At 32.3% G+C, this 22,003-nt stretch overlaps 1 protein-coding gene across 1 annotated transcript in view; it reads left to right on the plus strand.

Annotated features, from left to right (window-relative positions):
• LOC137933175 (membrane-bound alkaline phosphatase-like) overlaps positions 1 to 22,003 on the plus strand; it is a 40,834-nt gene that overhangs the window by 14,695 nt on the left and 4,136 nt on the right. The window contains exons 3-5 of the mRNA XM_068777001.1: positions 11,043 to 11,235; positions 15,255 to 15,424; positions 20,790 to 20,960. Coding sequence (XP_068633102.1) covers positions 11,043 to 11,235; positions 15,255 to 15,424; positions 20,790 to 20,960 — 534 coding nt within the window. The remainder of the gene's footprint in view (positions 1 to 11,042; positions 11,236 to 15,254; positions 15,425 to 20,789; positions 20,961 to 22,003) is intronic.

A 22,003-nucleotide genomic window follows, 5' to 3' on the forward strand; every position in this document is an offset into this window, starting at 1 on the left:
GAACGAATATATACATTGCTTGTTATATATAGAAAGTACATAACGACAGCGTAAGAAGAGAGTCACTGTTTGAACCGTCGAAGCATATTCTGCTAGCCGAACATAAGAAAATTCTCCGAAACTGTGTCGTGTTGGAAGTGTGTTATGCTATACTAGTGACGTCTAAAATATGACATTCTTAATTTAAAAAAAAAGAAACATTGCGAAGAATATATTTCCCTCATATTTTTATACGCCATATGTTTTTATCTAATCGACTATTAAAATGCATCAACAGGTACTTGGTTCACAATCAAGTTAATCTTTGTTTATTTCGGTTCACACAGCGATAATATATTTCGTAAGCCGTGCACTCACACAATGATATTCGATTAAAGGAAACTTCATACCGCCTCTTTTGTAATACTTCTTTGTTTCGTTATATTTTTTTTCCTTCTTTGATTTATAAAGGGCAAGGCACTTGTACATTCAGCCAAGACGTTGGTTCGGTTTTCTTTTTTTTTTTTTTTTTAAAGGTTATTCGGAGTCTTGGATTAAGTAAGCGAAGTAATTGCGTATTTATTTCTTAACTTATTTGTTCCATATTGTTGTCGCAATGTATAATTTATAGCTTATAAACGAGCTATGGACAGGGCTATACTATTATTTACGGGATTGTTTGAAGAATGCGGAGATCAATAGACGGACGAAAGTAATAAAGTTGCAGTTTGAAGTGGCAGTGGATATCGTGCAGAACTAATGGCCGCTGGGGCCTCAAGGTTCTAGAGTAAAGACCACCAAGATCTCGATGAGGCGGTAGGAAGACTTTGGTGGCAGGCTGCCTCCAACCGGTCTTATTGGAAATCTTTGGGGGAGGTCCATGTCCAGCAGTATAAGTCTTTCGATGGAAATGATAATGAAATTATTGTAGACCATAGACGATAGTGGGGTGCAATAAAATCTCTGATAAGAAATATATTAGCAAAATATATATATATTTATGTTTTATTAAAACATCTTTAATTTGTTTCTAAATTTCTTATATTTCAATGCGGATATATATGTTATATGTACACGCATATATATATACATATATATGTGTATATTTATTTATGGATGTATATATATATATATATATATATATATATATATATATATGTATATGTATATGTATGTAAAGTTCTAAGTAGTTTTTTTACATGTAAATGTTTTTGTGACAAAAAAAACAAAATACGTACGTCCAACTTTTAAAAATCTTCGTCAACTGGGAAGCTTTCTAGAAAGTTCGAAACATGTTCTTTTCTAAAATTTATTGCCTAAAGACTAAGGTATGTAACCAATGAGTGTTATCAGGGACTTGCCCTTCAAAAATTTGGTCTCTTACCTCGGGGCTCATTGGTAAACTCACAGTCATTCTACGAAGTATGCAGAAGTCTAATCTCGGGATTTCTCTACGAGATCAAATTAGGACGAATGAAATTATTTAAGCCTAACGCATTTGCAAGTTGAATTGGCAGTTTGCCGGCACAAAACACGTAAAACTGACCGCCACTTGGTACTTAAAGTCCGGGGCCGTTAAGGTATATCCTACAACGAGTAAACGCGCCTCCATGTCCTTACTATAAAATAGAACATATAAATATTAATTATTAACAATTAAAGCTGTTGTAAATTAACCTTCAATATTAATAAATGATTGTTTGACGTCTCGACTGCGGTTTTTCTGTGAAATGGCTGAAACTGTCATGAAATATGGTTTATAACTCTTATTGTAAGATACGACGGATTTTAATTATGTATTGTTTAGGCTTGGCTTCTTCATATCACGATTTTATGAAAGACTGTTTTACATGAATATCTATGATACTATACTACTTTTCTTAATATATTTAGAGTAGGTAAAATACTTGAACATATATATGTACCTTGTTACTTTCCAATATAAAAAGAAAGCGCATTTGCAAATGCTTGAGTCTTGTAGTACTTGCATTATCTTTTAGATAATTATTATATGAAATATAATACATAGAAAAGATAACACATAAAAACCCACTTTAAAATACTGTTTAACAGAAAATAGAGTTCATTAATTTAAGGCTATATATATATATATATATATATATATAAGAGGCATGATAAAAAATAGTCACTAATTTTAAAACGAATAAAGTATTTACATCAAATTTCAATGAATCTATTTAAAGTACTCTCCTTATCTAGCGATGCACTTACCCCACGTTGATTCCACGATTGAAAGTACTTCTGGAATTCTTCTTTAGGCAGGCCTTTCAGCTATGTTGTAGCTTGTAGTATGGAATTGTGTGTTGCTAGTATGGAATTGTGTCCAAAGTGTTTATCTTCAGCACGTTTTTTTATTTTTGAGAAGTGCCAGCATTTGTTGATCCACACCCTATTCATCCTCGCTTTTGAAATGTTCATAGCACTTGTAAACAGTCTTCAAAGTCACCACATTATCACTACACATTAATTTTAATATTTCGTGATCTTCTTTGGCACTTTTTTCCAACGTAAAATAAAATATTCTTTAACACGTCGTTCAAAGTTCATGACGCAACAAAAATACACCGAATGTGATTTCACTCTTGCAGCTATGCTGGCTGGTAGACAAGACGCATTTTGTTCAAATTTTTACTTCAAGACTCTCAATTTTCGTCAAAGGAAATTACTGCTTTTAAAATTTTCTTTTTAATGATATTAGATAATTTTTCTGTTTTACTAATTTATTGAACTTATTATACCTCTTAATCTGCGAAGTAATTAATAATGTATTTAATAGCCAAGCATTTGCCTGTTAGTGTAAAATAAATAGTTAGACATAAATTAGACAGAGTTATTATATCTAATTAAAAAGTTTAATAAAAATCGATCAATGTACAATCCTAACACAAGAGGTCTTTGTTAAAAAAAAGTAATATTGACATTTTGACACAACACTTACATATTTCAAGCACGTTTTTACAGGGGAAATACCGATGTTTTAAGTGAACGGTAATGTACCTAACAGTTTACCGGTTTTATATCGAGTCGTTATTGCAATCTCTTGTCGAGGAAACAAGTGCAGACAAAATTGTTTGCACTCTTCTCGAATAGTACTTCATTTTGAAATGTATAAGTGAAATATTTTTACCTTTTTCTTAATTTCAATTCGTATGGTATTTTAATATTAACGCAGCCAAATATTTCTTAATAATAAATATAAGTCTAATATATAAAATTTTCGTGTCACGGTGTGCGTAATTGAACTCCTCCGAAACGGCTCGATTTTCGTGAATCTTAGCGTGCATATCGGCCAGGGCGGAGAATCGGACAACATCTATTTTTCATCCTGTTAAGGGTGGACCACCTCTAAATTTTTTTTATTTTTTAGACAAAATTTTTTGGTTTTATTTTCTTATTATACAACATACAAAAATACATACAACCCTAAATTTTGATCCATCTACGATCAACCCTTACTTTTTATTTGTTTTTTAATGTTTCATAGAAATAACATGCATGGCAAAACAACGTTTGCGGGATCAGCTAGTAATAAATATAAGAAGGTACTTTTTTGTAAAAACTGGGTTTAAAATAAATTCAATGTCTAATTAACAACCTTTATGACATATTTTGTGATATAGTTTTAAATTTAAATTTATAACTATGAAAAGGAAGGCCTGAGTTGTCTTATGGAACTTTTTTATATATGTATACACCCATACCAATGAATGATTTGTCAAATTTATGACGACAAAATTTAGGCGTCACGAGTTTTATTTCTAGTAAAAATGTATTATATAAGATAGATGGATTTACCCTTTCTATTACATACTTCGTCCAGAAATATTTTTACAATTCAGTTCTGTAACTGCAATAATAATATTTTAAATAACTTATTTGACTTTTTTTCTGTCATGCGTAATTGTTGTTTACGAGTTAGCTATTACAGTTTCATCGGGTTTAACGTGGCATAGAGTTAAAAGCGCTTTGTCTTTCCTTCTCCAATGTCATCGACAAAAGCTTCTACTATATTTATTTTACCGAATTAGTAGATATTTTATAATCATCTTACAATCTTAGGGAATCCACTTCTGGGCATAGGCTACCCCTCCCGACTTTTCAAGTCATCTAATCACCGTGCAGGAGGACTTCCTTCGTTACGATTACCGGTCTGTGGTGTTAAACCTTGAAAAGGGTTCAGGAGTTAACACCACGATTAAACCCTAGCATCATCTGATCTACAAGTTGTGTGGTATGCCCACTGCCACCTTTGTTTTTGAACTTAACAGTCATTGCCACCTGAGCACTATATGCATATCCCATGGGCTCAAGGCGGTAGGCTGCAGATAGCGACTAGTCTTTTTTAAGGCAGCAAAGTTCGACAGGACCCTGGGATGTCTTAGCTCGAACCGCTACATCCTACTATTTTACCAAATTTGGCACAACTACTTTTGTTCATCTACAGATCTCCTCATTCCTAATTGAGTCTCACATAGATACATCGATCTTAAATCACTTCGCACTTCGGGCTCATTGAGCAACTACGAATATATTTACGTAACTAAAACATTGTAATTTTCGTTCAAAAACTTACTCTGTTGATTATCGATGAGGAAAATTTCAAAAGAATTGTCTGTACTAAAAGAATAAGGACAGTCACCGCACCAAACACAATAACGGTTTTAATATTTTGCATGGATTTTATTTATTTCACAGATAAGAAGTGCGTTTACCTGATCGTAATTGATATATACAAAGTTTAATAAGACAGCGATGTCTTTGATTTTACAATTCAAATTATTTGGTTTAGTTTTTTCCAATATCTTCATAGATTTATCACTTTTGTAATAAAAATCGATAAAAAACTTTAAAGTTAAACGGTTTTATTTTATGTGCACTGAAAACTACAAAACGGCGTCCATCTTGAATTTTAAATTTTGACATAATCATCGTGTTTTACTAGTGCAGCCCTTTCATTTGATACCCATATTGAGAGGGTTAAGGAAAAATATGTAATCCGCCATTTTGTATCGGCGGTCATCTTAGATTTATAATGTTATTGATTTTATTATATTGTATTGTGATCTAAATTAAATGTGTGTACCAAATTTCAGATCAATCTGACAACGGGAAGGTGTTTAAATTTCAATTTCTAATTTTGACCCAAATAAATAAACAAATAAATTCCGTACGGGTCGAACTAAATAAAACCGATTAAAAATACAAAGTCTCGGTAAATAGAATTCAGTATGTTCTCTTCACACGAGTTTTACTTTTAACTTCAAGAGATGATATAAAATACTATTACAGTGTTAAGGATTATTTAAGTAGATATTAAGCTCGGTAATGAATTGCTATAATTACAAGTAATACAGTAATAAGAGTGATCATAGCAAAGTGATAAAAAAACCGCCCGTACTTGTTGTGAGCTCTTCACAGATCAGGTTGTGTTTGGAACTCTTGTAGTTTTAAGTTGCATGATTTCGTAGAGGTGTTCTATTTGATTCTATTTTCAATGAAAATAGGCTCATCTGGTTTAGACGTACACAGGTGATTAAAAGTAGACAATAATAAGAATTTTAATATCGGTCTTATTGGTAATTCCATAATTAAATAAAAATCAAAGTGACTGGCTTTCTTTTGTTATTTTAGAAAAAGCTTTCGATATTAAGTCACCTAAGAAGCGCGAAATGTTGAGTCATCATATCAACTGCAGGAAGTCAACCGCTGGACAAACGCTTTTCCTATAGACTTCCAACCAGATAGAAGCGACCTATGTACAGTGTTTACGATAAATCCATTTTAAAGTCAATTAAATTAGCTTACTATTGTATTTGAAATAAAACATTTGATTCACGATGATTAGTATTATTTTATCTAAGTTTAGCATTGTTAAATTTAAGTCCAGAAAAAAATGTGTTTAGCTAATTTACTGATAGGCAATTACTTACTGGATGTACGCTGGTAATTTAAAAATAAATGCTTTTTATAGCATAGCTGTGAAATAAGTAGGACTAATTGAAATGACTGAAATACACGATGTTACGAGGTTTCTCACACTGGTGGTTTACGACGTGTAACAATAACTTTATTTAAGGTTTTATAGAACTTAACATTCATGGGTCTATATACTGAGTTCCGAATGCAAAAATCTATTTTGAATCGTTTTATTGTACGTGTAACTTAATTAAACTTAATATAATAACATAAAAAATTATATTACAATTAACATAATTATTAATAATATATAGAAAACTTGAAAACGTGTTATAAAAAATTGGCATAAAAAGCATTGTCACCGTCGTTTCAGTCCATAGATGCTCGCTGTAAGATACAGGCTTCTTCCCAGAGATATCTATATGGAATATAGCATAATCGTCACGCTTGGAAGGTGTGTTTAAGTGAAACGTGCGATCGTAGGTCGCGGGCTCGATTTCCAGGATACAGCCTTATATGTAATTCATAGTTTTTTAATTAATTAGTGCATTAATTATATAGGATGGCAATTGCTCACAGACAGGTGTCCAGAGGATGGGTAGCAGCGTCTTCTGCTTACCATGATGCCAAGCGAAGCATTATGTTATATCTCCTTTAGATATCTTTGGAGAAGATCTATGTCTTGCAGTGGGCATCTATAGGCTGAAACGAAGAATCATTTAAGATCTTTTATTGTTATAGAAATAAAAAAAAAATCTTCCATTGATTTGTGTATGGTTATAAAGAGCATTAAAATATAAACAAATGTTTACGTATAAGTAAATTTTAATTTTTCTGATGAAAATCACGTCGATTAAGAAATGTTTATTTTAAAGTTATTTTTTGTTTGTTATTATTGCTTTTAACTACTGAGAACTAAGTATAAAAACGGTCACAAGCAGGCGCAAGCATCACCAATGATGAGACTGCAAATATAATTATCATTGCTTAGAATTCAAACTAATTATACTGTACAAAAAGTCCAAGACCTTCTTGAGGATTGTTAAAATACAATATCTTTTTACAATCACTTTATTCTATATATGTATACTTTAAAACAAATACAGTATTGTACACAATCCTGGCGCATTTAAAAAACAAATTAGCTAAGATTTTATTTCCTTATCCTTATAAAATATCATATGATACAAATTATTTCAATAAACTTATTTCTTGCAAACTTTTTTATATGCTTCAGAAAAAATAACATAATTATAACATAGTAAAAAAATGAGTTTGCAAAATTTGGAAAAAGACATGTAAAAATAAATTAATGTATATATATCTATGCACAATTTGTACTACCGGAAGTTACAAGCCTTTTATATTAAAAAAAAAACATAAATTGTGTCACGTATTTCAGAGTGATCAGTTTACACAAGGTGATAGGAAATAGTTGTCAATTTATACATTTTTCCGACGAATGAGCAATCATTTACATTTTTAAAATATTTACACCTATAATCCTAAACATAATTAAATAGACATGGAATCCGCAATGGGTTCGTGTACGCATACTTTACACGAAAAATATATAATAATTATAATGGTATTTACTACAGACCGTTGTCGACGCGACTGTACTCAAATCAAACGAGTAACGTAAAAATGTCGAAATGGTGAATCTTCTTTCGAGCGAAACATTAGCCGTTTATACACTAAGACATTTTTAAGCAGGTATTATCCGGGTGAACGGTGACAGTCAAGCACGTTCAAGGAAACATCAGCGAAGGTTATACGTTTTGTAATTTGTCGTATTATCGTATAATTTACATCGGAAATTATTGAAAAAATATGACGTATATTTACAACCGGTGCCTGGTAAAATGCACACTTAAAAATAAGCTTTGGTTAAAAAAATTAATCAAGATTTAGCTTTAAAACTAATTACGATATAAATAAACTTTTTTTTTAAATTACTTAAAAAAGTTTTCTTTATGACGCTGAAAAAGAAAATCATTTGAAAATTATCTCTTTAGCAGGAAATAAAAAATTGAATTTCGAACGGTTGTAAAATACAATTCTTTCTGATGGACATCTTTAACAAGAATGATCCTAGATGAAGAGCATCTGACGGTCGTTCCAGAAGTCTTGACATCAAGTGGCTTCCGAGATACTTGTTTATTGTCCAGTTGATGTGTTCCGTTATAATTGAATCAACTGACCTCTTCCTTGACTCCACTGACGTCAATCAGGACTACGATACACAACTTCAAATTATTATATCAATTCACTTTCTTACACAAGAAACCCTAATTATATATCAGCTATTCATTTATTTCGGAGAGGAAATTTTCTGCGTATAAAATATCATGTCTTCTCGAACAATGTTTTCTGGGACTTTCAACCAGTTTTTATTTTGTTTTACACGGGAGAGATACTTTTGAACATTCGTGTTGGTGATGCAACAAATAAAACTTAGGTGAGGTTCTTGTTTACTTTTCGAATACCGGGAACACTACAGTAACCGCCGCCAATGCAACCCTTTTCAGGGTAGAAAAATTTCACCTTCACCTTTCAAGGAAAGGCGCTATGAAGCTTAGTTTATCACATGCACCGTACTGCTCCGAGACCGTAAGGACCAAGTGCAAGACAAGTATTGGCCCTTAGTTGGTTTTTCTCTAGCGGCAACCATGACTAAGTCGTGGGGATTATTATCTCCTACAGTCCTAACTTCGCCTTTTCTGCTAAGCGACTCCAATAGCCGCACAGAGTAGAAAGAGCGACGCATCGTAATACCGACACTCCTATTTCTTCGCGAGTCTGTTTATGCTGCGGAAAAAGACAAGTTCCTCTATCGTACAGCCCATCTGCTTACTTTCGGGGCTCATCATGCAACCTCAGAGTGACAGTTTCAGGACAGCCCTACGTCTCGGACCGTTCACTGTTAAGCTTCCCGCCACAACTATATAGGCACCAGAAAGAAATGACTTTAAGACTCGATCATATTTCTGTGCACTTAACATCAGCGGTAAGGTATAAGTGTCTAAAATATGTGTAATCAGGTGATTCTTATTTTCTTTCCTCTATATCAACATGTCCAGTATGCTGTAGCTATCCTTTATCATGATTGGGTAATTCGCAGTCTAACCGCAACTGACCATGATAAGAAAGAAAATCAGAGTTATAAACACATCGTTAGACATCACCACGAAGCAGGAAAACGAGTAGAGAATGCTAATTAGTTGTAGAGAAATGTTCAATGTCAAAGAACAATACAAGCCTCCGTGTTGAAGCAAGAAGGTATTTATGTACATCTTGTAATAAATAAATCAGTATACTACAATTAGAACTGTATTTTAATAAAACAAATTATGGTATTTTTTAAAACGGAGTTACGAAATTTTATGGTTAATATTAGCATCTTCAAAGGGTTAGAGATAATAGAGCGTCGAAAGTGTTTAGCTATGACTTCTTTATAGTATATTGAATATCTTCTACCGCTTCGCGAACTGATCACTGAATTATCAACCTCCTTTGCCGGTGGAATTCCATGACATCCGCTGCCAGGTGGCCTCAACTTGTTGAAAGTCAAGTCTGCAGGCCTTAAAATCCCAGAGATATTTTGATGAAGCCTTAATGTGCCACTCCAGATAGTGTCCGGCCCATGCAAACTGTCAAATTGCGTATCAACCAGATTGGTAATAAATTGTTATAATAATACAGGATTCACTGTGAAAGTGACGACAATACAAAACTTGTCAATTTTAATGTAGACTTTTCTCTAAACGTGTAAAAAAATTTCATGAGATACAAATCATATTGAGCTATTCTGGCATTCATCCTATTACGTACACGGTAATGAATATAAATAATCCAAACTAGATAATATTATGATTAAGTAAGTAAGCGAATCGGTATCTTCCGTCTTTGTATTATTAGAAAATTAATCTTGACACAATTGTGCTCTTCTATGCTAATTACCGACATCAAGCTATAGCGCGAGGCAATCCACTGCTAGCGCCATCTACCAGCGACGTGCGAAAAAACAGTATTCCAGCAAATTCAAGTATATCGTTATAGCATTAACAGAACACAATAGAAGGAAACGTAGTAGGAAATAGTAAAGTCCGTGCCTCATTGTCCAAGCAAGTATACAAGTATCAAGGTGAGAATGACAATAAGCGACCTTGACAATGAAGACTCAGTCATGACATATAGCAATGATTGACGCCGAATGAACAAGCCACAATGTGATTGAATTATGAAATCCATAACACATGTCTATCTTACTTACTTAATAATCCTATGACAACTTCTTTTGCGGTGGATTATTCTTATGTTCAAAATGTTGAATAGTCAAGGACTTTCAATTGATATTCAAAGTTATCTTCACAAAATAATGTTACGTTAAACAATTACCACTCATTATTTAGTCATACGAGTAATTATCAATACGGCTAATAGATATACTTCGCTTTTTCTACCTTATTTATGCATTATAAATGTATCAAGTAATAAATAGTTACGTTTTAAATGGAATTTTCAATGAACTTACTCAAATATATTCCATTAAGGCGTAAGGTGTCAACAGCTTGACATAAGCTAACCTTATCGATTTCCAATAGAATCACCCGCATCTAGTGTTTTCTGACGACCTTATAAAGGTCATCTGTCCACCTCGTCTATGGAGACACCACAATGCGATTGCCTCTCTGTGATCTTCACTCCAGATTCTCAAGTCACAAGTGGCGATCTATTCTGCGCGTTATGTTACCTGCCGCTGTTGCTTCAATCTACCAATCCGCTGGATTAAGTTTACCATTCACCTCATTAAATCTGGTAGAGAAATCCCAATCATAGCTCTCTCCTTTGCCCCTTGAACGACTGTAAGCGTGCTAATGCGACAACTAAGTTATCTACTGGACTATCATTGTAGATTACAGTCTTAAAGAAGCTTATGTTTGCCATCAATCTTCTTCTTAAAGTGCAATCTTCTTACGATGGTTGTCAATCATTAGAGCAATCTTAATTTTAGACATCTTGGCTATGAAGATCGAACGATTGCTCTTTCTAAAACACTGGCGTAAGGCTTCTCATCTATAACTTTTTTTATCAAAATTACTAACTTCTTTTATCATTTCCAGACATACTGCATCGACGCACAAGTTCCCGATTCTGCTTGCACTGCCACTTCCTATCTGACCGGCGTCAAGACCAAGTACGGAGTGATCGGACTCGACGGCAACGTCACCAGAGGTTCCTGCTACTCGCAGCTTTATGAAAAGAACTGGGCGTCCTCTATTGGACAGTGGGCTTTGGATAACGGCTTAGATGTTGGTAAGCAAATCTTAACATTCTATTATGAATGCTATCACCATGTGTATTGATAGATTGTAGATATAAAGATATTGTTAAAATCTTCAAAGGGGTTAATGTGTGGTTCATTTGTAAGCAGAAATCTTTAAGGCTTTTACACCTATTTCTATCTACCTTGTATAAAGCAAACACTCTAGATACTCTACGTATTTTTCTTATTAGAATGCGTACAAGCTAATTTCTCCTGACTATACAATCTGTAGGGACAGATCGTTAAAAATAAATAATTTTATTGCGTAATTTTGAAAACAGTTTTTTTTTATAATGATGGTGATGATGATGAACGTATGTTATTTATTATTTTTCAAATTATTGATTTTCGTAAAGGGTGTACCATACATTAATAGACAGCAAATGAGTTATACGTTCACCCCTTTAAGATTTACAACTATCACTCTGTACAAATCTTGTTACCTTATTATAGAGAGAATGCCTGCTTGCCGTATTCCACCATGCTAGCCAATCATATATTGGCAGATGTCATATAATATACGCCTATGAATTTTTGATCCGATTATATATTTTCATCGAACATTTCTATTTTTTTAGCGAAATAAGCTCATCTCTTATCAGCAGTAGCATTATACATGGAAAAATTCTCAGAAACAAAATAAGTATTTTTTATAATACGGAACAATATTATTATTTGTACATTTGTAATCTTTATTTTCCTAATACTTTGTAAAACTTTCTTATGGGAATAAAAACGAAAATCGTTAGAAAATATGATGATGTTTTCAAACTTTCTGCATTTGACAGTTCTCGTTGAAATTCAAATTGATTGTTCATAACTAAGACATAATAGCGTTTACCGTATCAGCTATTACATTAACAAAGTAGTTTTTACATTTTTATCAATTATTTTACATTCAATAAAAAAAGAAAAAATCACTCGAGGATATTTAAAAGTGATAAAATCATATAATTGATGAGAAGAAGCTACCAGAACAAGTCTAAAACAGTAATCGATTGTAAATAACAATGAACAATTAAAAACTGGAAAGGTTGCAAAACAATTATTTGAATCTATCTTCGATACTAAATTATTACAATTATACACCTGCGTCAGAGTGTCAAACACTTATGCAAACAATTCGTCATAAATATTATAAGATGGTATAAATTTTTCTTTTTATTTTACACACTGATTAGTCAATTTGCAGTAAATTCATCGTTCATCGTCATTAAGATACATCCCTTGATCAATTAGAATATAGTAAATAAGAGAGATGAATCCGTATTTTTTAAAGAGGGATTTAATTTTTTTCTTTCACGTGCACACAGATTTCAGTGATCTAGGGACGTAGATAAGCCATGTAGTGAATAGATAATAGCCTTCTAAGGCCATAGCAGATGGCTGCTGGAGCCTTAAGGTTTTGGTGTGAAGACTGTAGACCAGCAAGAGTAGAGTAGTACACCCACAAGCTAGACAGGCGACCTTTTTAAGATTCTCGTACCTTTCGGTAATTTATAAGAAACTAATATGTCCACTAGTAGACATTCTGCAGATGAAATGATAATGATGAATAAACTATAATAGAGTATTATTAGAGACAATTGAAGATCGAGACAGTGATGTAAAATAAAATATTTAGTAAACTGGAAACATTTTTAAGCATATATTTGTTAAATCTAACAGACGACTAAGTCGGTGTAAAGGATTATGCGTATATGTGAAAATATCTTTGACTTTACAGATAGATTCTTCTTCAAGAAGCAAATTATAATCCCTCAAGATGTAAATATTAATGACAAGACTCTATTGATTAGGGAACTCCGTCAGAAAGTCATACAAAAATAGATCTACTGCTAGATATTAACTTATCTCTATTAATAAAATATATAGAGAGAAAAAACAGTAATTGTAATAGAATTGATTACTGTGGGTTTTATACAAATTAAATATATACAAATAAACGCAATTACAAAAGAAAACGTATACGAATTTAAATAAAGAATTAATTGTAATGAAAATGATAAGCTTTTTAAAAGCAAATTTAATTAACCCTTAATTAGGCGCATTAAGAAAATCACTCAATTAGGCGCATGGGGTCTTAAATGACCCCAAAAAAACATTGGGAAAAGAGTATCAAAAAGGAATAAAACTTAATGGATTTCTGTAGTAATTAATAAAGTTCTTTAATATACTTAACTTTAAGAAACAAATACTTACTATGACATTAAAAATATTTAAAAAAAAACACAAACAGTAAACCCCTCTTTAAACTAATTTTTTGGGCATAGCCGAGATCAACTTAAGAAATAAAGTTTATTCAGCCTCATCAGCGGAATCTTCTGCTCTGCATCCGACGCAGAAAGTCCTTGAGTGTTGCTGACTAATAAATTTACGACACTTGAAACATTTTGTTGGCACTTTTTTGTCGTCCTTTCTAGGACATGATGAACAGCGTCATCGCTTAGCTGTCGATTGATAAGCCGCTTTGTTCATATTATAAACTTCACGGAGCCGTTTTTTTGTTGTCGCTGGTACAGCACGTAGTTGTATGCGACGTTTTTGGTGATCTTCCACAAGTGCCGCAGCTATTTTCTTCAAGAAAATCCGTGTATATGTCATAGTCTTCCCAGTATTCGCTTTGTGTATGACAAATGCGTTGATGCCAGATATGTTTATACTTCAGGTAAATGTAAAATAAAATTTTGTGCTCGGGTCCTTACTGCGTTCGATGGTAGTACTTTACACCATTTCTCTGAGTATGTCGAGATAAAAAATAATTATCTTCCGTTGATACAGGGATGTCTTGGATATGTTCATACTCCTCAATTTCGCTTTCTGAATTATGAGCACTATCAATGACAGCATCATTTAAAGTTTCGTCTTGCGAATCTGAACCAGCGATGTGTTGCTCTTCATCAAGCACTTCATCCAGCCATTGCAATACTTGTTTGTCGTTAGGCATTTCAATTCAAAAAAAAGAAAAAGCATAGAAAAAAAAATCATAAAGTAAAAAATCATAAAAAAAATCATAAGTAATGAAAAATACATAAAGAAATCATACCGTATCAAAATACACACATACAAAGATAAATAGTAAACAATATACTCATATGAACATAAAAAAAATCACAAAAGTAAAAACTTACCTTCGCCAAAAAATGGAACGTAACTGGGCGCATGGGGTCAGCTCTCTAAAGGACAGCGATGTGTGTGCAAGAGTTAATGTTCTGGATGCGACTAATTTGCGTACCCCGGGGGGAGTGAGGAAGCTAGAAAGAGCGTTAGTACGCTCTGAAAACTGTAAGCCAATATTTTTTGAATTTCAAGTGGCCCTGACCCCATGCGCCTAATTAAGGGTTAAAATTATATTTAGGCGTTGCCGCAACAAGGCAGTAAGAAACAACAATTGTTCTTTACATAGATATTTGGCTTCTATTACGCTTTCCACGAACGTAATTATCATGTTTTTAAAATCACAATTGTCGTCGTTGGTCTAGGTATTCAATGTGGGCAAATTTAAGTTCAGATACCTGTCATTTTAAATTTGGGGTTCAAAATTCAAATTTGCTTATAATTCTCACTGACCAATTTTTGTGTCGTAATTAGTTAGTTACTTGTATTTGATCAGATTCAGATTTATCGTAGCATTCTTTAAAGGAACGCGATATAAAAAAATAGAAATGTTCGATGAAAATATATAATTGGATCAAAAAATCGTAGGCAATTATATGACATCTGCCAATTTACAATGGGCTAGCATGGTGGAATATGGTAAGCAGGCTTTCTCTTTAATTTAGTCTCATAATACGTTGAGTTTCTCTCAGTTACCTTCCATTTTTGAATATTGTTTACATTATTACACACTTGAATAAAATAAGTATATATTGTAATGGAATTAAAATAGCATTTACAAATAAAAAATAATAATTAAAGTCAATACTTTGTCGAAAAAAAAACTTGTAATTAAGATTATTATTTAATTAAATTATGTGAATGTCATTTTAAAGTCCTTTATTCGTTGCAGGGTTAGTTACAACCACTCGTGTGACCCACGCCTCTCCAGCTGGAATGTACGCACATACGTCGGAGAGAAATTGGGAATGCGATGCCGACGTTCCGGACGAGTGTTTGGCACTAGGCTGTCAGGACATCGCATACCAGCTCATCATGAACAATCCTGGACAGAAATTCAAGGTAGAACTTGCTTCTTGTAATAGTAAAAACTGACGCAGACATACACGGCGCAGTCAATAAATAAATAAATCTTACAGAGACAAAACAATTGCTAAAAATGTTATAAAAGTTAATTAAAAATAGGTGTCAGAGCTTTATACTCCCCATACAAATAAACTGTACAAAGGATAAGATAAGATAAACATTTATGACACAAACAATTACATAAACAATTTTAAAACTTACCCTGAAATTTATTTCACAAAAATAATGACCATACATAACGTAATATGAAACATACAATAGTCCTGCCAACCGTGTGGACCATGCTACATCGATTCATTTGCATATTACCGTAGTAATAAACGCTCATACAAAACAATAAAATACTCAACGTCGTGTAATTCAAAACTAATCTCTATAAACATAACGACAAGAGTCTAATTATAATGGCAAGTCATTATCCATTACAAAAGAGACGTGAAACTAAATTCTGCACGGTGTACTCGACTCATTCAATCAAGAGGCGTATGATTCGGTTTTTGTAAGAACATTACACACACATTTTTAGATCTCGTGTACAATGCAACACATTAATCGTGTAAATTTTATGAGTTTACTAACGTATGTTATTATAATGCACCTTTGCCGTCAATTTTATCCCTTGAGACGTTCTGAGATATCAATGATCGTGTTAGTCGTGTGATTCTTGAAGAATCACGTGACGTAAACCTATATTACAAACTCGATGTAATTTTATAAATAAATAAAATTTTAAATTATAAATAAAAATTTGTAAATCAAAGCCTGTTAATAAAGGATATAAAATAAGAACCTAATTTAACACGGAATGCAGATAAGGGAGTTCAGGTGATGTGTGAAAGAAAACCAAAAATTGATGAATGAAAGAAATTATGAAGAATAAAAGGAGAAAGATAAATAACGAACATAAATACAGAAAAAAATATTTAACCAGATATTGTAACGTCCCTGTGCCACACAAACCAGGGGGAACGAGTGGCACCAAATACGGAGGCCATAAAAAAATAAACCTTTAATGCAGTACTGCAAAAAGTTTGTGCAGTACATAATAAACAAGAACAAGACTTAGGATAGTAAGACATCGGGTAAGACAAAAAAGTAATTATAATAAATTGTACAAAATTTTGGGACTAAATTAAAACAAGTGCTAGAAAAATAAAAAGGTTGTATTTTAACATACATAATAACATATGTATATAAAGCGAAAAATATAGAACAAAAAGTTTTAACCTAAATCTGCTGATACCGCAATATATGATATTAAAACAGTAGCAAATATAAACTGCGATACTCTAGGAATAGTGATGAGAGATAAAAGTCGATACATGGAAGATATTGAAGCATGGTGAGGGAAGGAAAATTACGAAAGACAGTGAATGTAATAAATAAAAGAGGAGAAAGAAAATAGGAAAAATATTGAATGTGAAAATATTTATAACGTAAAATAAAGACCATGTCCACACATGATTGGGGAAGAATGAGAGGAACTATAAAAATAGGATAATCACTAAAACATTCTATCATCCAGACGTGTGTATCACAGATTTAAGTAGGAGTGATTCCGTAAGGCTTTGTACCTAATCCGTCCATCGTTAACTGGAGTTCCTAAGTTATTCAAGTCTACTTTCCACAATTAAGTCTACTTATAGCGTCGTTAAACATAATGCTATTATATTTCAGATTTTTTATTCTAACAAAAAAATTACATTTACAATTAATCGCGTGCACTTTGCTTGAATGGAACGTAACTATTAAATGTTGACTCAAGGATGTATGACATTATTTGATCCTAAAGCATGCAATCACTTGGAAGATACTTTTATTTACTAGATATAAGATGAATTTTAACTAAGTTATATGGTCATTGTTCAATGACCGTGTGATACAATTTACAAAGATTGTATATATATCTATCTATGTTAATATTCATTTAAGATCATTGGGGGCAGAATAACTCAATTTGATAGCAACTAGAATTAAATTGAACCTTACTTTGGCATCCTTAAAACTATACGGGTTCCAAACGAGAATAACTGAGAAGAAGGCACCATACAGACGATTTTTCTTAAACACGATTGAAATATCCGAAAGGCAATTAAAAGGAACGTTGTTTAATCGAGTCAAATGTTTTTTAATGTATTTATAAATACATTAAGATATTCATGAAGGTTTTATAACAAGAACGCGAAGTAATATTGCTATAGGTAAATTCTGGCAAATTATTAAATATCTACTAAATAAAAAAGATCTCGCGCGAACTAAATTTTGGGGTAATTTAAAATAATACTATCGTAGTTCGATAAATTTATTGATATTTTATTTCCCTTTCGATGATTTAAAGTAGTCATTCGTGTAAGTCTAAAGAGAAGAATACAGGAATAGTATGTAAATATTGTTAACATAAACCTGTGAGGTCTTTTCCCGTCTACTTTCTCTCTAAGTTTGTACAATATCAGGTTGCCTACAGGCGATGTGACCATAATAACATTAACACTCAATTTAAAGTGGCAGTAAAGAGTTTGTTTTATTATATAGTATGTTTTCGACGTCATCATTTCAGTTCATAGACTGAAAGGTACAGAATTCCCTCAAAGAATCTATGAAAGGATATAATATAATTATTACTAGGCGAGCGAATTAGGCAATCGCAGTGTGATATTATGGTATGCAGAGAATGCTGCTGTCCATCTTCTTTAAACTTGTTTCTGAGAAGTGGAAACCTTAAATGTATAAATTGAGAATTAAATAAGTTTGTATCCCGGGCATCGAACTTGCAACCTACGGTCGTAAGTCTAAGTCCTCTACCGCTGAGCTACCACTGCATATAGCACCCAGAAGAATTGGCTGCTGGAGCCTTAAGGTTCTGGAGGAGACTACCGTATGCCAAGAGCAGCGTGTTGCAGTTTGCACCTGCTACCTGGTATTATAAATCTATGAGGAAGAGTAGCTCTAGCAGCTCCTGCAATGTACCTCCTACTCCTGAAATTATAATTACTGCGACGAAAATAATTAGCAATAAATTTCAATCTTGGTAAACTATATGAACAAATTTAATTCACGTTCTATGTCCATTCTCCTGAAAATATCTTTACCGCATCCTTACTACAACACATTAGTTTAGTAACTACTGTATTCATTTATCTTTATGTATATATTGTCTGCTATACATGTAAAACAGGAGTCCATAAAATTATTTTATATCACCTGTTTAAACAGTTTTACAATCAACTGTGAATGTTATTGTCTCTTCAAATTAGTCACACTTAAACTGTAGTACGTAAAAACAACACTGTTTCTAAATGTTTGTTATATTTACTTTTTATGTGAAGTGAAAATTATATCAAAAGTATTCCATAGTCCGATTTTATTTCTCAGAAACTATATTATAATTATATAAATTATGTTATAATAAGTTGTCCTAAATATATATATAGCAAAACAATCTAAACGAACATATCACAAACAACACTTGATATTATATCATAATTGACATAGACGCGTTCCAACACTTCAAAATTTGACGGACGCCAAGATAATGTTAATGACGTCCAATGTCTTACCTGTGAAATTTAAAGTTTTCGTATTAATACGGAAAAAACAAATAGATATACAGCTGAAACAAGCAATACTTGTCATGATAAAAACTATCATTAATTAACTTTTAAATTCGAAAATAAAGTAAAAAAACATTTAGTGACGAATTAAAAAACATGTTTCAGAATGATCACTTCATTTATTAACAATAAAAAAACGATCACTCACAAAAAAGTTTTATCTTTCGCACGCATACATTAGTTATAATATTAAGATTACGTATATTTTATGAAGATTTTTTTTTGTGTATTACTTTTTCTTCATTTTAACGTCGTTCTCATAAATTCTGAAAGCCGTGACCTCTTACAAAGTACTGTACTTTCTCATTTTTTGTTCCGATTAACATCAAGTTATTGTTATTTATAGCTAAACACGTGTTTCAAATTACAATGTAGTTTCTTATAGTTAAAACAGCGTTTTTTGTAATTAAAACACTTAATAACGATACGGTTTCATTTAAATATGTCGTCAAATATTTAGTAGCAGTATATTTTTAAGAAAAGATAGAATATAAAATTCACAGTTTAAATGATATTATATCTGTGATCACAACGCACTACCAATGCAACATAGTTTCGTTGATTCTTCTTATATTCGGACAACAACTGCTATTTACAACTTATTTGTACCCACAAACATGAAGCGCAAATATTCGTTCGCCCTTTTTAACAACCATTTGTTTATAATATGTTACGATACTACAATAGTTAATTTTGAACAATTACTCGATTTTGTAGTCACGTTGACAAAAAGGCTAAATATAGTTTATATATAAAATCTGGTAGGTTACAATTTTTTTATGACGTAATGCATTTCGAATTCATTTTGGAAACGTGGTCAGATGTCAACGAACCACCGAACCGGTTCGGCATCGAAATGAACACGAAATGATTGCTGAATAACAAGCGTGTATGCGAATGCACAAAATATTGCAAGTAAACGAAGATTTAATACGTACACGAATTTCTTAGCCAGGACATTCAAGTGGCAATGGAATTTGAGACTTGTTATATAAGCCACATATTTTTTCAAATGAGGTACCAAATTGTTACGAGTTGGTAAAAAAGCTTACTCTTTTCTATTATAATGATGGAACCATTAATTTATATTTATTAACGTATTTGCGTTTTTCTCCTTTAATAATTATCTATAGTAGTCTTAAAGAGTCCAACTTAATAGAAACAAAAATAAAATCGAATATTTAATACAATCAGGCGTTATTTTGCTGAAGTCCGTCTTAAGTAAGAAAAGGACCAATATTTAGCCACTTCCACACATCCACACTCGTTTTTCCTGTCTCTGGATGTAAATAGTCTTTTTACCAATGTCCCTTATCGAGAAACCTTATCATTATTATTAGATCTAAAAAAAATGTGCGGAAGTGGCTAAATATTTTTCTTACTAACGAAATCGAAATCATGTATTCTTCAACTTAAAGCTGCTAAGCTTATCAAAACCTTCCGAACAAAGTTATTTTGAGCTCTTCTCAGACCATATGTGTTCAGACGATTTTTTTTGTAAATACTTTCACATATATCTCTAGTATGTGATCAATAAATGGATATGTCGAGGCGTAGTTCTATGTAAAGCTAGGCCAGTCCGATGAAATTGTAGTACGCAGTGGCCTGACCTGGGGTCCATAAGACGCCGTCTAGCTTAGCTACCTTAGAAGAGGTTTTAGGCTGCTCCTTCGCGTTCGCGATTTCTAAAAAAATATAATACAGAAATTTTAATTTATACTATATTCCAGGTGATAATGGGCGGTGGTAGAAAGGAGTTCTTCCCCAAAACCAAGACTCTTCTGCTGAACAGCACTGGACAGAGATTGGACGGTATCGACTTGGCAGAGAAATGGCATGAGGATAAACTGAACAAGAGCGTAACTCATCAATACGTTACAGACAGAGCTGAACTGATGAAGGTCAGGAATATGGTTTTTAACAAATAATTAGCATACTATAAGATAAATAAGAGAAGTAAACTCAATTACTGGTTAAAATACATCGTCATATCACACCTTTGGACGCCCATTGCAAGGCATACTACTCCCTCAAAAGATCGCAACGATGACCGATCTTGCACTGCCTGTATCCAGTGACTACCCGCTAACTTAATTCCAACATCGGTCTACCTATTATCCACCTATTATGAGTTTACCATAATGTAATCTCTTAACAGAAATAAAAATGTTTGTTGACTTATTTATTTACATTTTTACACACGTTGTCGAATAGTGGTTGCTTATTGACATTCTAAACCATTTAACCAAAAGTAAGCAGAAATAACCAGTAGACAGGTGTGTGTAAATGTCGAGATAAAAAAAGGCGTGGCATACATGTATTGTAAATACTACACCTGTTATCTAATTACTAATAAAAATATACCTTAACAAATATACATTACATTTACGTAAATATAAATTAAATAACGGATTTCTGAAATAAAAAAAAATTAAATCGCGTAATATGTTATAATTTTCAATAAATTCCATAACTGATAAATAATTTTTAAATATCTGAAAATATTCAAATAGAGAAAGGAATTATAATATGTAATAACATGGTACTCTATGCAAAAAATAATAAAATTCACGTTAAGAGATGGAATTACTTAAATACTTAATAGTAATTTATATTCTACGATACTCAAAAAAATAAAAGAAACTTAAATAAAATTACGTACGGTCAGCATGACATGTACAAAACTAAATCTAAAAGAAATAAAAAACAAACTGATATCACAAACGTATTTTAATTTACATAGATAAAAAAAAATATTTAAAAAAGCAGTATAGTTTAAAAAAATGAGAACTATGTTATCTTCCAATTATGCATACACGTGGCAAAGTGATTTGGTTATAGGGAAATTCGTTCGGTCACACACAGCAAAACCTGAGGAAGACACTTAGACCAGGCGAGGTGATAAACAGATGGTTATTACGTCTTCTCATCAATGAGATACAAA

The sequence above is a fragment of the Battus philenor genome, unplaced genomic scaffold, assembly GCF_028537555.1.
Source record: "Battus philenor isolate CCGP_79_NKW_IND1 unplaced genomic scaffold, ilBatPhil1.0.hap1 SCAF_13, whole genome shotgun sequence".
In the NCBI taxonomy this organism is placed as follows: Eukaryota; Metazoa; Arthropoda; class Insecta; order Lepidoptera; family Papilionidae; genus Battus; species Battus philenor.